The 15,822-nt window shown below is 45.6% G+C and overlaps 1 protein-coding gene across 1 annotated transcript in view; it reads right to left on the reverse strand.

Annotated features, from left to right (window-relative positions):
• The window catches only part of MGAT5B (alpha-1,6-mannosylglycoprotein 6-beta-N-acetylglucosaminyltransferase B), a 164,842-nt gene that overhangs the window by 69,818 nt on the left and 79,202 nt on the right, over positions 1 to 15,822 (reverse strand). Inside the window, exons 5-8 of the mRNA XM_075071713.1 lie at positions 9,317 to 9,390; positions 5,842 to 6,012; positions 4,414 to 4,578; positions 3,396 to 3,565 (exon numbers count right to left, since the gene is read on the reverse strand). Coding sequence (XP_074927814.1) covers positions 3,396 to 3,565; positions 4,414 to 4,578; positions 5,842 to 6,012; positions 9,317 to 9,390 — 580 coding nt within the window. The remainder of the gene's footprint in view (positions 1 to 3,395; positions 3,566 to 4,413; positions 4,579 to 5,841; positions 6,013 to 9,316; positions 9,391 to 15,822) is intronic.

The following is a 15,822-nucleotide window of genomic DNA, read 5'->3' on the forward strand; positions in this document are numbered from 1 at the left end:
TGACCCCTGGTTCTTGTATTATGTGAATGGGTAAATAACACTTCTCTATTCACTTTCTCCACACCTGTCATGATTTTATAGACCTCTAACGTATCCTCCCTTAGTCGTCTCTTTTTTAAGCTGAACAGTCCTGTTACATCTCTCCTCATATGGAAGCTGTTCCATACTTCTAATAATTGTATTGCTCTTTTCTGTATCTTTTCCAATCTAATATACCTTTTTTTGAGATTGAGGCAACCAGAACTACCTGCAGTAATTAAGATATGGGCCTACCATGGCTTTATATAGTGGCATTATGATATTTTCTGTCTTATTATCTAGCCCTTTCCTAATGATTCCTAACATTCTATTAGCTTCTTTGACTGCCGCTGCATATTGAGCAGATGTTTTCAGGGAACTATCCACAATGACTGCAACAGCTAATTTAGATCCTTCATTTTGTATGTATAGTTGGAATTATATTTACCAATGTACATTACTCTGCTTTTATCAACATTGAATTTCATCTGCCATTTTCTTGCCAACCCCGTTTTGTGAGGTCCTTTGTAACACTTTGCAACCAGCTTTAGACTTAACTAGCTTGAGTAATTTTTTTATTGTCTCCAAACTTTGCCACCTCACTGTTTACCCCTTTTCCCAGATCATTTATGACTATGTTGAACAGCACTGGTCTCAGTACAGATCCTTGGGGGACCCCCTATTTACCTCTTTCCACTGTGAAAACTGACTATTTATTCCTAACCTTTGTTTCTTATCGTTTAACCAGTTGCTGATCCATGAGAGGTCCTCTTATCCCAGGACCACTTACTTTGCTTATGAGCCTTTGGTGAGGGATCTTGTCAAAGATTTTCTGAAAGTCCAAGTAAACTATATCCACTAAATCACCTCTGTCCATATTTGTTGACCTCCCCTCAAAGAAATTTAATAGAATGGTGAGGCATGATTTCCCTTTGCAAAAGCCTGTTGACACTTTCCCAATTTATCATGTTCATCTATGTGTCTGATAATCCTGTCCTTTACTATAGTTTCAACCAATACGCCTGATACTGAAGTTAGGCTTACTGGCCTGTAAATGCCAGGATATGCTCTGGAGCCTTTTTTAAAAATCAGCATTACATTAGCTATTCACCAGTCATCTGGTACAGAGGCTGATTTAAGCAATGGGTTACATACCACAGTTAGTAGTTCTTCAATTTCATGTTTGAGTTCCTTCAGAACTCTTGGGTGAATACCATCTGCTCCTAGTGACTTATTACCATTTAATTTATCAGTTTGTTCCAAAACCTCTTCTACTGACATCTCAATCTTGGACAGTTCCTCAGATTTGTCACCTAAAAAGAATGGCTCAGGTGCGGGGATCTGCCCCATAACTTCTGCAGTGAAGACTGATGCAAAGAATTCATGTAGCTTCTCCGCAACAGCCTTCTCTTCTTTGCGTGCTCCTTTAGCACCTCGATCATCCAGTGGCCCCACTGACTGTTTGGCAGGCTTCCTGCTTCTCATGTACTTAAAAATTCTTTTCAAAGATTCTTTTGCAGCTGTTACCTTGCTTTGCCCTTGAGCTTCTTGTGCTATTTTTGACAGCTCACACCAGCTGCCGTGCTCTCCCTCTTCAGCAGGAAGAAGGGGAAGGAAGGAAGGAATGGGCTTAAGGAGCATGGAGCTACTGCCTTTAAAACAATGCCAGTAAAGTCACTGGAGACGCGAACTGGAACTGAAACGGCCATGGCACAGTGGGAGGAGCAAGCTGGCCTGCAGCACACCTGCATCCTCTCTAATACCAGCTATTCTGGGGGCTTTGTTCAGAAAGATTCTAACTGCGAATGAAATCTGAGTCTGAAACAACCAAAGGGGGACTTTCCTGTGCTCCCCTGGGCCACACCCTGGTGAGCTTCACCTCCCACGGGCTCCCAATAGGTGTGGCCAGAATCTTTCCCTAGCGCGAGGTTAATTCAGAAACCATGAAAAGCCTCATTTGCCTCTCCTTTACACTAATTTTAAATCGATGAAACGCAACCAGCTTCAGTGGAGTTACTCCTGATTTACACAAGTATGATTTACTCCTGATTTACACTTGGACCATAGTCTCTCTGCTGTACACACCTCGGTGCACTAACCCCTGCTGTCCTCTCCCACTGTCTGAAGGACATGATGCAGAGCTGGTGCTTGAAGGAGAAGTGGCTAGCTCCTGGGGGTGAACCCGGAGCAAGCCTGGGCCTCTTACATAACCAGACTCACAGGAGTGACCCTTGGACAGAGGTTGGCTCCTCTGCCCAGTGCAGGCACAGGACAGGGGAAAATGAGAGAAGGGGAGATGCTGGCATGGCAGGGAGCTGCTCACCAAGAGCTACAGGGACTGATGATTATTGCTAGAGTAATACAGGGGGCAGATCCTCAGCTGATATAAACTGTCGTGAAGCAATGGGAGGTAAAGCTCACCAGGGGTCTGACCCAGGAGTGTACAGGAAAGTGCCCCCTTGGTTTATTCCATTGGAGCTATGACCATTTACACCAGTTGAGGATTTGCCTCTGAATGTCTCCAGCCTTGTTTACATTGGGGAGAGCAACCACTGGTGCCCAGTCTAGTGCTGCCAACTCTCCAGGATTGTCCTGGAGTCTCTAGGAATTAATGATTAATCTTTCATTAAAAACTGCAATGTGATGAAACCTCCAGGAATATGCCCAACCACAATTGGCAACCCTAGACCAGTTATGGTGCAATTGTATCAGTGGAAAGCCCTAATGTAAACTATTCTAAGCCAGGATTTGCGATGCAGCTGCTCATCCCTGCTGGAAGCCAGGATGAACTGTACTAGTGCAAACCATGTCTTTGCTTGTCTGCACTAAGGACTTACAGTGCTGAAATCAGGGCGAATTCCCAGGCAAGGCCTAAGTCAGCACATGTAGCATCATGCTTTGCAGAGTCCTTCATTCGACAATCTCGCAAATCTTCACTGAGCCTCACGATGCCCATGTGAGGAAGGTAGAGAGTACTACAGCCATTTTACATATGGGGAAACAGAGGCACAAAGAGCTGGAAGCAAATAGAGCAAGATAACACAATGTGTCTGTGATAGCTGAGGCCCTGACTCCTCATCCTCCAGACTACACCGCTTGCCAGGAGAGTGGCAGGGTACGATAGAGAGACGGACTTGAATGTGAGGACAATGGGAAAACAAAGTGAAGCGTCTGGCTGCTACAGACATTTCTATGGGATCTCACACAGCAATCCCAACAGCCACAGTCTAATGGTTCAAACTAACCCTTGGATGCCTGGAGGTACAGCCTTCCCATGCACACAAATAACAGCCCATCAGACAACACCAGCCTGCTCCCAGGGGGGCTCCTGCTCTACTGGCTGGGATCATTTCTTTGGGCATCAATATGGCACTTACCTCTGCAGCTCTTTCAAAGAAACCGTGACTTTCAGGCTGTGTCCCAGAATGAAGAGGGCAGCTAAGATATCTGCCCATTGGACCATCTCGCCCAGAGGTCCCCCCTTCAGCACCCTGGGGCTGAAAACATCCCCTGACTCCTCCGTCAGGAAGCCGATGTGAATCAAGATCTAGAGAGAGAAGGAGGGAGGATGATGCTCTTGTGGCCCAGGCAGCATGGAATGTGGCTGTGTAGGCAGCACTCAGACATGAGGACGGTGTGCAACAGAAACTATGCAGGGAGCCAAACTCTAAGGTCCTCACTCGCGTTTTACTCAGTCTTCATCCAGGCAAAACTCTCAGGCTGATTCTTCCAAACTTGGGTGCCCAACTAAATCCATATTTTGGCATCAAAGCAAGAAGCCTGCTCTTCAGAGGTGGCCAGCTCCTGCTGCCTGCATGGACTTCAAAGAGCACTGCGGGTGGTGAGCACCGGTTGGGATCAGGACCATTGACTGCAATGGGAGTTTTGCCTGAGTGATGAATGAGAATGTGCTTCAGCATTTGGCCCATGGACTTTAGGATCAGTGAGTGACTTACACAAGGAACAAGAAGCCTTGGAATTGTCTGTCTCTACGCTCAGCCTAGCACAGGTGACTGGAATGCTGACCTAGTCTGCACTTCCCCATGAACGACACCTATAGCCGTCTCCCCAGCAATCTCCAAAGGCACAGGCAGTATGTGGCTACTGAATCCATACCAGCCACTCAGTCTGGCTTTCAGCTCAGCAGAAGCTGGAGGCTGAGGTGTTCTGAAGGTAGTTAGGAGGCTTGCACATGACCCACTAAGGCCAACCAAACTCATTTCCCCAACGGACACAGGCTAGATGGAAAGGGGATTTCTATTCATTAAAGTGCCCTTTCCCACTCATCCTGAACAGCCTCCAGTTTACTGCTCTACAGTTAGTGCAACTGGCTCTGGAGGCAAATGCAAAGGACTCGTCAGCCCACAAATAATTCTCCCTATGTTCATCTTTCACCTGTTTTTGATCCCGCCATCTGCCTTTCAGTTTCTGCACCAGGCTTCGGGTTGCCAGAAGCCACTGTGAGGCCAACTGCCGGACTCTCTTCTTCATGAAGATCAAGGATTCCTTGCCACTCCCGATCAGCTCAAGGAGGTAAGAGAGGTTGCTCCGAAAAGCTGCCTAGGAAAAAAAAGAGAGTCTTCTTTTTAGGTTATGTCTACATGATGAGCCGGGGTGTGATTCCTCTGCTCATGTTTTCATTTAACCTCTCATCATGCTGGTGCTACGAGAAATGGCAGTGTAGCCACAACAGTATGGATAGCAGCAGTGAAGGCACAGCTGAGCTGTGCTGAGTACAGCTCTGCCTGAAACTGGCCTGGCTGGCTCCTTTCCTGGAGCAAGTGCCATCATCCTTTCGCTGATCTGTCCGAAACACATGGGCAAGGTAATCTGAGTAGTAAGGGAGGGTCGGCCCTTAAGTGTTACACAGAAGGAACTGCCCCCTTGATTGGCATCAGCTCCCCACTTTGGCTGTGTCAGAAGAGAGTCAAGGAGAAGAACAGACTTGCAGAGCTGGAATGGGTCTTGGGCCCTGCAGGGAACAAGGTGAGATTAGAGGAGCCCAGTAGGAGAGCAAGAGAAGAGTCTCAACTTCAGGACAGTCCTGCTTTAGGTGGGAGCCTAAGCCGCCCAGCGACGGCTAAGTGGGACTTCTTGTTGGGCCATACAGTCTCCTCCAGAAGTATCCATGGGACGCTGGAAGTAAATGGAGACTCCATTCCTGAAATGACAGGCAGAGCCATGTTGACAGCTGAGAGCTCCAATATCTTCAGGTGAAAGAGTTGGCAGGTGAAGCATTTAAAATCTCCCATAGGGATTACGCCAGAGCAAAACCTCAGTGTTCCCCATCCCACTAACCAACTGGGGTCTCCTGACTATCTGCTGGCTCCCCCAAGGATAAATAAACTCTTTCCCTGGCACTGCGGGCTACAGAAACTTACATTCATGCATGGAAACATCTCTAAGTGCGCAGCAGTTGATCACTGGCGCCACTGATCAGGTGCACTCAGGAGAGCACAGGTCAGTGTCAGAGGGCCATGCTAGTCTCAGGTTTTACTGTAGTGGTGCTACTGCCCTACGGTGATGCTGGAAGAATGGCTAGTGTTAAGGTTAGAGATAAATGCATGTGCTTGGGGTTTACAGTGCCATAGTCTCACCCAAACAAAGGCTAACCGATCTCCAGTCTGACATGGATGTAGACACCACCCATAATACAAGGCTCTTTGCACTGATAGACCCTCTAATACAGATTTTCTTCAGGCACCATTTGTAGCTCGTGACCATTCTGTAGCTCTTGCCTAGAGACGTTGAATCCAGCAGCCCACGTAGGAATACACCTAAAGGAGGATGCTGGACTGGCACACAGACCCTCACTGCCCTTACCTGCACTCTGGATGGTGGCTTTGAGGATGGCATGGCTGCTGTCTGATTTCTCCAAGGCAGTGGAGGACAAAACCACTCAACTTCGCTGAGGTAGATGAGGAACGAGCATTCTGTGCCGTCCACGCCGAAAAACGCATAGCAGGGGTCGGACGTCCACCTGGCCCTCATCCACTGCAAGACAGGCAGCGACACAGATTAGCGGGGTGAGCTCTGCAAACCCCACTGCTGGAGAACTATGTTTTGGGCATCTTGTGCAGAAATCTAAGGATGCTCAATAGGTGGCCACTGTGAACCCTGTCACATGCAACCTTCCAGACCTTTCTACGTGGAACCTTGGGGGCAGGGGTAATAAAATGGAAGAAAACACACAAAGACTTATACTTCCCATATCAAACAGAACTATTGGCTCACTTCCAAACATGAGCACCACAGAAGGACACATATTTAACCTAGGATTATTAGCCTCCACAGTAAAACTAGGTTCACACAAACACTACTGCTTTGTAACCAGCTTTGCCAAGAAAATATAAGCGGGAAAGTAGTGTTGGCATAGAGGCCTCAGGTTCTATTTCCATTCCATCTGCTTTCTTCTATCTACATTACAACAAGACCCCACAGCACTTTCCTATGTGAGTAGGAGTTTGTCACACTATTCTTGGCCATATTTCCTGTGCCATAACTGGCGCAGCTGGCAGCCTGGTTTATCCCTACAGTGTAAGTTTCCAGGAACTTGTGGCTTGCTAAGGAATGAATAAATCATTCCTTAAAATGTAAATGTATAACTATCAGAGCATAATACTTTGTCCTACCCGCAGGAGTAACGTATAGGACCATTATTCTAGCACTAGGACTGGCTGGAAAAGAAGAATTCTGTTTTGTGAAAAATGTCAATGTTTGGACGTTTGTTATCATTGCACATCGGAAGGAAAAATGAGACCTTTCAAAATGTTTCATAAAAACCCACAAGAGACCTACATCCGAATAGCCAATACCACAGTGTTTAGGGCACTCAGTGGGAGGTGGGAAGCCCAAGTTTAAGTCCCTGGTCTGTCTTGTCTCTACTTTTAACCAGAAATTTCATCCTGGATCTGAGAAACCTGCCCAACAAAAGTTGCAATGAGAACAATACACTTCCACGAATGTTTCAGTTTTGACAAAAAAAAAGTGTCAAAAAATTCCCATCCAGCTCTTATTAACGCATCAGTGATGCATAATATAGAAGGCATTGAATGTTACCGTTGTGCATAAGTATAAAACATTGCCTTTCCAGTGGCATTACTGACATGATAGGCTAGAGCCTTAGCAGGTGCAAGTCAGTGTAGATCCATGGAGAAAGCCACCTACTTGAAATCAATGAATCTATGCTGAGCTACGGCAGCTGAGGATCTGGGCGGTGGTCTTTACAGAGTGTTTGGTCAGGCCCTCCTCATACATCACACTGGGAAAATAAAGATTGAACACAGAGAATTTGAACTGACAATGCCTTCTTGATTTGAGGTTACACTCAGCTTTGGCCAGAATATGTGAGGTCTCCAGTGATGCAACCACCAATGCCTGGAACAAGGGGCGGGGAAATTCAAAATAATGACATATCATGGTGCCTCCTTCTTCCTGACCAGTGAACTGACCTCCAGGTTTTATAAACTCTGGGAGAATGGGGAGCCAAGAAGACAGACATCTACTATACTTCCCAGAGAGTGATTCTGCATGGAAGATAATACACGCAGGCCCTCAGCGCATATCTCTCATCCTCTAGAATTTGCTTGTGCCAGCCTTTTTCTAAATTTAGCTACAAAAACAAATCCACTCAGGAGACAGGTCTCCGTGCCCAATATTTAAAACTCACCAATCATCCAGACAGGAGATCACATTACTGCTTTTGGCAATTAAATTACGCTCAAAATTTAACCAAGGCATGGAAGAAGATGGAAGAAAATGGTGGTTAGCACAGGGAGAAGGGATAATGTAACTGTGCTATCCTATTAATAAGCTCTTTAACATTTTTTCACATGGACTCAGCAAGGCATAATTTTAAGTGAAGTCTGAAGTAGGAGGCTGGGTGAGCTTTTAACTAGTTTGTGTAAAGTTACTATCTGACAAAGCAGCATCCTGCTCCAGGCCAAATGCCAAAGCTACACTCAGGTGCAGAGAGCAAGCTGTGTTAAAAGTTGAGACCAGTGTCACATTACCTTAATGAGATACAATGTCCTTTGTGATGCCTAAATTATTTCCCAGACCCTCGATAATGCTCCAGATTTAAAAAAAAATAAATACATGTGATGGTTCTTTCCCTTACATGGCTTCATGCTTAAATAATTCACCAAGAAATAACAGCAGGGCCATATTAACCATGGAAACCCGGTGCACTGTAGACAAAGGATGCCCATCTCTTTGTCCACCCTTGATGAGTTGCTTTGTTCTGCGCTCTCCCTCCACAGCACACATACCATGTGCTCTGCTGCCTGATCCTCTAGTGCACTCTGAATGGGAGAATTATGTTCTCTCCTGTGTGAAGGGTAAATGAGCCAGATATAAGTTTGCACAACGAGAAAGAGAGAGAGAATTCTACTTGGTTTTAAAGGGATCAGCAACCATTTCCTAAACCATCCACCCTTTGGATTGCTGCTTCTCCAGTCTTACCCTGGCAATTGCTTTGCACAGTTGCTGACTTTCACACGGTAAACAAGCAGTCTCACTTTCACAATAAGCCAAAAATCAAGCTAATTCCATTTCAAAACAAGGCCCAAACAAGCCAATCCCTAAGAACCCCAACACTCTTGTGTGACTAGATTCTTGCAGTGTGCAGTCTGGGACTGTGGTGGGCCCGCTGTGCACCACTGACTCCCGCCCTTGCCTCTGCTTGCCCCTTGCCCCCCTTACCCCTGCTTGCCCCCCCTGGCCTCTGCTTCCCCCTTGCCCCTGTTTGCCCCCCTTTGCCTCTGCTTGCCGGGAGCTGATCAAAAAAAACGAAGCAACAAGCTACAAGCCAAAAACTAGCCAACAAGCAACTCACAAGCGAATTAAGCCAAAAACAAGCCTAATTTCTGCATTTTTTCACAGGTTTGGCATGTTTGTTGCCATTGGCAATAGCTTCCGTACAACCATTTTTTTTGTCCCAACCATTAAGACCTATTTTTAAAGGACAGTGGGGGAAAAAAAATTAACTCACCAGGCCCTGAAGTACAGTAGATGACTCTGCTCTCCATAGCATTATGAAAATCTCTACTTAGAAGGGAAAGAGGTACTATGCCCATTGGTAGCTGGTGATCTGATCCCAGGAAGAGGGGTCACAATTTTATTCATAAAAATGGGGATTAACCCAGTCTGCACCTAATGGGAAAGAAGATATCTATCCCTTCCTGGCTGGCATTGGGTAAGAGGGTTGTTAGGATGGAAATGGCACCTCTCGCAGTCCTTGGCTTTCTTCTGACCATAGGAAACCACCTCAAAATCAGTTTCGGTGTGTCTGACTCACCTCCACTTTTCCAGAGCAGTCAGGGTATTTGGGGTCCCTGGGCACCTCACATTGGTCCCGTCTGCCTTCTATCACTGTGGAAAGAGAATTCAGATACAGGGAGAAGAAGAAAACTTTTAGAATAGTGGAAACTCTAGAACTTGGGGGGCAGGACACTGATCTGTGGTCAAAGTTTGACATTCAGTTTTCACCACCCAAAAATCAATCCTTTCAACTTGATGCAGTTGAGCAGCTGTTAGTGGTGCATGTGACAAAGGAACAAGCCTCCTCTGAAACACCCTGCCAGCTTGAATGAGCCTGAGTGAAATCTGTGGGGTAGGGAAATAGTCACATGCTGTTATACCCACTTATAGAATCACTGGAATTTATTGCAACACTGCACTGAGCTCCAGCACAGAGACAGAACTGAACGTCCTGCTAAAACCCCCAGATCAGATACAACAACATAAAAACATAGAAGACAAAAACTTAACATTGAGATAAGGATACAGCACCACCTGTTGGTGGAGGTGCCTTACAATACTCATTTTCCAGAGAGAGAAACTGAGGCACAGAGTGGTAAAGTGACTTGCTCAAGGTCACACAGGAAGTGTAGTAGGAGCCAGGAGACCTGACTTTCAGTCCTTGCTCTAAATGCTAGATCACATTTCCCTTATATTGCCTTTTTTTTTTTTTTTTGGTTTGGGTTGATGCTTCTGTTGGCTTATATTTCTGCCGTTCTTTCAGCCCAAATTCCAGGGCATTTTCTAGAAGGGGAGCAACTCCAGTTCCAGATCCAACCTCTGATCACTCCCTGTACATTCTTTTAATAATCTGTAACTAGGCTTCTGTATCTAAGGCTGTACTTGACAGCCTTCCAGGCACAAACTGTAAAATTGCAACAAACAGTCCCACTGAGCTGTCAAATATAGAGCTCACCCCTGGGGCTAGTGCTGCCAACACATTCAGGTCAATTTGTACTCTCAGAATAGCTTACACACACACAGAGTAGTAGTTCTGAAACAGGTACTGACAAACAACGCAGAGTGGGTGTAACGCACCAGACCTTCAGTGGGACACATGCACTCAAGCAACCTGCCTAGAGAGAGGCCACCAAACCAACTAACAGTGTTATTAGTCCAGGATATATTTTAACTACAGGTGGGCCCAAAGAAGCTACATGCACTCTCTTTAGGCTTTGGGCTCAGGGTTTGGGCTTAAGGCACAATTGAGGCTGACGTCCAGGGTTGTAGCCTATGCTGCCAAAATCTTCCAAGCTATTCTTGCAAGATTTAAGCCCCAAATGGTAGAACTCCTGCAAGAATTGATCTTGGGGAATTTCTGACATCTTGAATTATAGAAGTCTTGTGAGACAAGCTGTTCTCATATTTCAGCATTATCTGAAGCAGAAATTTGGCCCCTTCTGGTTTTGGATACAACAATCTATCAATCAAGGTTTTTATACTGACACCCCTCACTGCAGGTCACTGAGGACCCATGCACCGCTACAGGCTAGGGACCGACTGGCTAAACAGCAGTTCTGCAGAAAAGGACCTGGAGATTACAGTGGATGAGAAGCTGGATATGAGTCAGCAGCATGCCCTTGTTGCTAAGAAGGCTAATGGCATATTGGGCTGTATTAGTAGGAGCATTGCCAGCAGATTGAGGGAAGTGATTATTCCCCTCTGTTCGTCACTGGTGAGGCCACACCTGGAGTACTGCATCCAATTTTGGGCCCCCCACTACAGAAGGGATGTGGACAAATTGGAGAGAGTCCAGTGGAGGGCAACAAAAATGATCAGGGGACTGGAGCACATGACTTATGAGGAGAGGCTGAGGGAACTGGGCTTGTTTAGTCTGCAGGAGAGAAAAGTGAGGAGGGATTTGATAGCAGCCTTCAACTACCTGAAGGGGGGTTCCAAAGAGGATGGAGCGCGGTTCTTCTCAGTGGTGGCAGATGACAGAACAAGGGGCAATGGTCTCAAGTTGCAGTGGGGGAGGTCTAGGTTGGATATTAGGAAACACTATTTCACTTGGAGGGTGGTGAAGCACTGGAATGGGTTACCTAGGGAGGTAGTGGAATTTCCATCCTTAGATGTTTTTAAGGCCCTGCTTCACAAAGCTCTGGCTGGGATGATTTAATTGGTCCTGCTTTGAGCAGGGGGTTGAACTAGATGACCTCCTGAGGTCTCTTCCAATCCTAATATTCAATGATTCTATGACTTTCCAAGTATTAAAAATACACAACAGTAATCTCCTTTTTTCCTTCCCCAGTAGGTAGGAATAAAATGCTTGAGGGGGCAAGTGAGGGTACTTATAATGTGAAGGCTAGACTGAATCTGAGTTTGGTATTTAATTCTGATTGTGATTAGATCCATGGTCATTCCTGCCCCTTTTGGAACTGAATTTCGCAGACTAGGTTTTGCTCCTCTGAAGTTCTGTCTCCCGCATGCATAAGTCTCTCTCTATTGGGTGATTCAGTAGACTGTCGTTGTGAGAGACCATGCCCTCTTATATACAGATTCCCTTCCCAGAATTCCTTGCTGTAAGCCTGTAAATCCTACAGATCTCATCAGCCCTGGGAACTACAACTCCCAGAATTCCTCAAACCAGGGCTTAATCCAGGGTCAGGGCAGAGTTGGACCTGAACCCCTTCTAAAAGGGCCACCTAACTTTTTGGGTATGTTTACACTATAAGCTAGGGGTGTGATTCCCAGCTCGCGCACACATACTCACACTCACTCTCATGTGAGCTAGCAGTAGCCCAGGCAGCTGAGGCGTTGCCTACTGCCCCAAGAGATACCCGCAGAGTTCATGTGCGTTTGCACTGGGGTGACTAGCTTGAGCCACTGCCGCTGCAGCCCGTGGCACCACAGCTGCACTACTATTTGTAGTGTGCTAACTTGATGAGAGCTGGTGCACGTATGTGTAAATGAGCTGGGAGTCACATCCCTCTAGCTCCGACTGTAGACGTACTGCTAGATAGATGATTTTGGTGTTGTGAGCGCCTGTTAATTAGGAAGTCATCAGAGATGGCCAACTCATTTTTCACTGAGACAGTAACAAGTTTCAGTCACTACTGACCTGGATCAAATTTGGACTGCCATCCATTATTTATAAGCCAAAGAGTAAAGAGAAGAAACAAGACGGCGGTGCAATAAGATATGTATAACGTGCTCCAGTTGTTTTCCTTAACATGCTGCCAACACCCAGGCAGTTACTCACGCTATTAATGTTAAAGAAGGTCTCTGCTGTCCCTGTTCATTAGGAATCCTGGCTCCATAATACAGATGGGCATTAAACATTGATATTAGGACATGAATGGACAATATTTTACTGCCTCATCTACACCTCTCCTGGTGTCAGGGGCCCAGGTGGGGGCTGTTCAGAGTATTGAGCTTCGAAGGCTGGAGGAAGAAATATTAGCAGGATGATAAATATTTCATACTCTGGGGACAGGCTGAGTGCAGGCTGAGGAGGCCAGCACTGATATGCTCTTGTGCCCACCACATTAATCTGGGGTTTTTTTTAATCAAGTGCATTTGCAGTTTCTAAAGCTCCAGCTTCAAGGGAAGACAAAGGGGGGACAATGTGGCATGCAGTGATCCTAGCTTGCTTTGTTAAAAGGTGTTTATTGAGAAGATCACTGCAACATCCAGGCACATAATAACACTTCTAGGGAAAGCTCCTTCCTCATCCTCTCTCTGCTCCTTTCTGCTCTGGAAGCTCTTTTGAGCTCCACCCCATGGAGCTGAGCAGTGTGGGGGGAGCAGGACTGTAAAGCCTCTCTTGCCAGCCCTACTACGCTACCACCAAACATCTCAGCCAGCTGGGCTTCAGCTGCTTCCATTCATTCAGATTGCTGCCCGCACCAGCTGCAGATGAAAGACCCAGTGGATGTTCTAGTTGAAATCCTCAGCTGGCTCCACTTGGCCAACTAGGGTTTGGAACAGAAGTACAGGTTAGGTCTCTTTGGCTACTGGTTCCTGGTGATATCGGTTCTCCAGAAGAAATCAAGATCAGCTGGGGAGTTCTAGGGGTGCCAACTGGAATTTGCACTATGGCAGGAAAGAGGGAGACAGCCAAAGAAAGGAAGAAGGGGGAAAAAAGGAATGAATGGGCAAGGTTTAAAAACAGGAATGTAAGTGCTCACCCTCAGATACAAGACAAGGGTTTTGTATTGTGCCTACTGGGGATTATTGTTTTAGGTAGATTAATATTAAATAAATGCATTATAGCTGCCTGATCAAAAATGTCAATAAATGGCACTGGAAGCACAATAATGCACTCAGGATGTGCATTTGCCAGCCAGTGTACACACTCCAGGAGCGTGCCGTGGTATAGCTTACAGCAGAATGCCTTAGCACACCCAGGGTGCATGTAAATGGGCTTATGAACATGTACTATGCATGTGTTAGTGCTTACTTAGAAAACGGCTTTGCAATTCCAAATATCAGTGTGATAAGCTGCCATTTTGGTCAACACCCCGGGGATTGAATCAGGAACCTCCGAAGCTGAAAGGGTAAACTGCTACAGCTTGGGCTAACATGTCAAGGCTTGCTAATGGGGACTGTAACAGACTCTTTTCCTCTGAAGAACAGGCATAGAGGGGAACCTGTAACATGCTCACCAGCAGTTTACATTGGCTCTAGAACATAGTGCTTTACTCATTAATTCCCAAAGTCTCGTAGGCTCTATCCTAGTCTATAATTCCCATTTACAGGTGGGAAAACTGAAACAGAGAGATTAAATGACTTATCCAAGGCCACTCAATAAGTTCAATTGGCTGTCAGATGAGTGATACCACACCCACATCTGTAGCACCCAGTAAATGATGGATTTTTTTTCTTATTTTTGCTAGATGCGAGCTAATCATCTCAGATAAAATAACCTCCCTCTCCCCTCCTCCCCTCACCCCCACTGATCTTTGGTCCAAAATGTGAATTGAACCAAAGTGAATAATTTGGGAGATGTGAAATATTCTGATGTTTTTCCTCCATGTTTTTCATTTTTTCTGTGCCTCTGCATTTCCGACTTTCGGCCAGACTCAGATCCAGATGGAGCTATGCTTAAATCCCACAAGACAGTGTTCCACTTGGGGTCAGGAGATGATGGCTCAGAGGATCAGTGCTAGGAGAGACAGTAGTTTGATTCTGAACCAGCTCACTACTAATTGAAAGCAACTAGTGCTCAGCTGACACCATATAACTGTGCTAGGCATCTGAGAAATACACAAGACAGAAATATCTAGCAGCTGTTCAGAAAGTGAGAAATGAGTTGGGGTCTCAGTCCAGTCCCCCCATGACAGGTATCCACTTCACCAATTACTGCCCTCTAGCATAGAAGATAAGGCCAAGATTTTGAAAAGTGCCTCAGGTTTCAGAGTGGTAGCCATGTTAATCTGTATCAGCAAAAAGAATGAGGAACACTTGTGGCACCTTAGAGACTAACAAATTTATTTGAGCATAAGCTTTCATGGACTAAAGCATGGACTTCATCAGATGCATGCAGTGGAAAATACACTAGGAAGATATATATACACACAGAGAACATGAAAAAATGGATGTTGCCATACCAACTCTAATGAGACTAATTGATTAAGGTGGGCTATTATCAGCAAGAGAAAAAAAACTTTTGTGGTGATAATCAGGATGGCCCATTTCAAACTGTTGACAAGAAGGTGTGAGTAACAGTAGGGGGGGAAATTAACATGGGGAAATAGTTTTTACTTTGTGTAATGACTCATCCACTCCCAGTCTTTATTCAGGCCTAATTTAATTCAGTTTGCAAATTAATTCTAGTTCTGCAGTTTCTCACTGGAGTCTGTTTTTGAAGTTCTTTTGATGAATAATTGTGACTTTTAGGTCTGTAATTGAGTGACCAGGGAGGTTGAAGTGCTCTCTGACTGGTTTTTGAACGTTATAATTCTTGAAGTCTGATTTGTGTCCATTTATTCTTTTGTGTAGAGACTGTCCGGTTTGGCCAATGTACATAGCAGAGGGTCATTGCAGGTACATGATGGCATCTATCACATTGGTAGAAGTGCAGGTGAACGAGCCTCTGATAGTGTGGCTGATGTGATTAGGTCCTATGATAGTGTCCCCTGAATAGATAAGTGCCTCAGTTTTTGAGACACTTTAAAGCATCTGCTTTCTGAAAATCTGGCCCCTGTAAAAGTTATTTCAAGTTGGGCCTCCAAAAAGTGAGAGACCTAAAGTCACTATTCCCTTTGGAAACCCATAGCCCACATCTCGACTGAACTATGCAGACTGAACTCCTCTTCCAGACCAAGCTCCGGTCCCGCCAGGTGAGGGTTGAGACACATTGATGATGCAATAGGCGCATTCAGCACTGCTCTGGCCAGTGCTGCTCCTATTCTGGAAATCCCTGCATTTCACTAGCACTAAATTCACACTGAGCCAGACATAAGTAGTAGCAGGAAACTTGTCAAACAGTCCATTTTCCTAAGATATCCAACCTAATTTTGCCAGACACAAGTGATTTGGGTAACTTCAGCTCAGCATCCA

Source organism: Chelonoidis abingdonii, chromosome 13 (genome assembly GCF_003597395.2).
Source record: "Chelonoidis abingdonii isolate Lonesome George chromosome 13, CheloAbing_2.0, whole genome shotgun sequence".
NCBI classification, from domain to species: domain Eukaryota; kingdom Metazoa; phylum Chordata; order Testudines; family Testudinidae; genus Chelonoidis; species Chelonoidis abingdonii.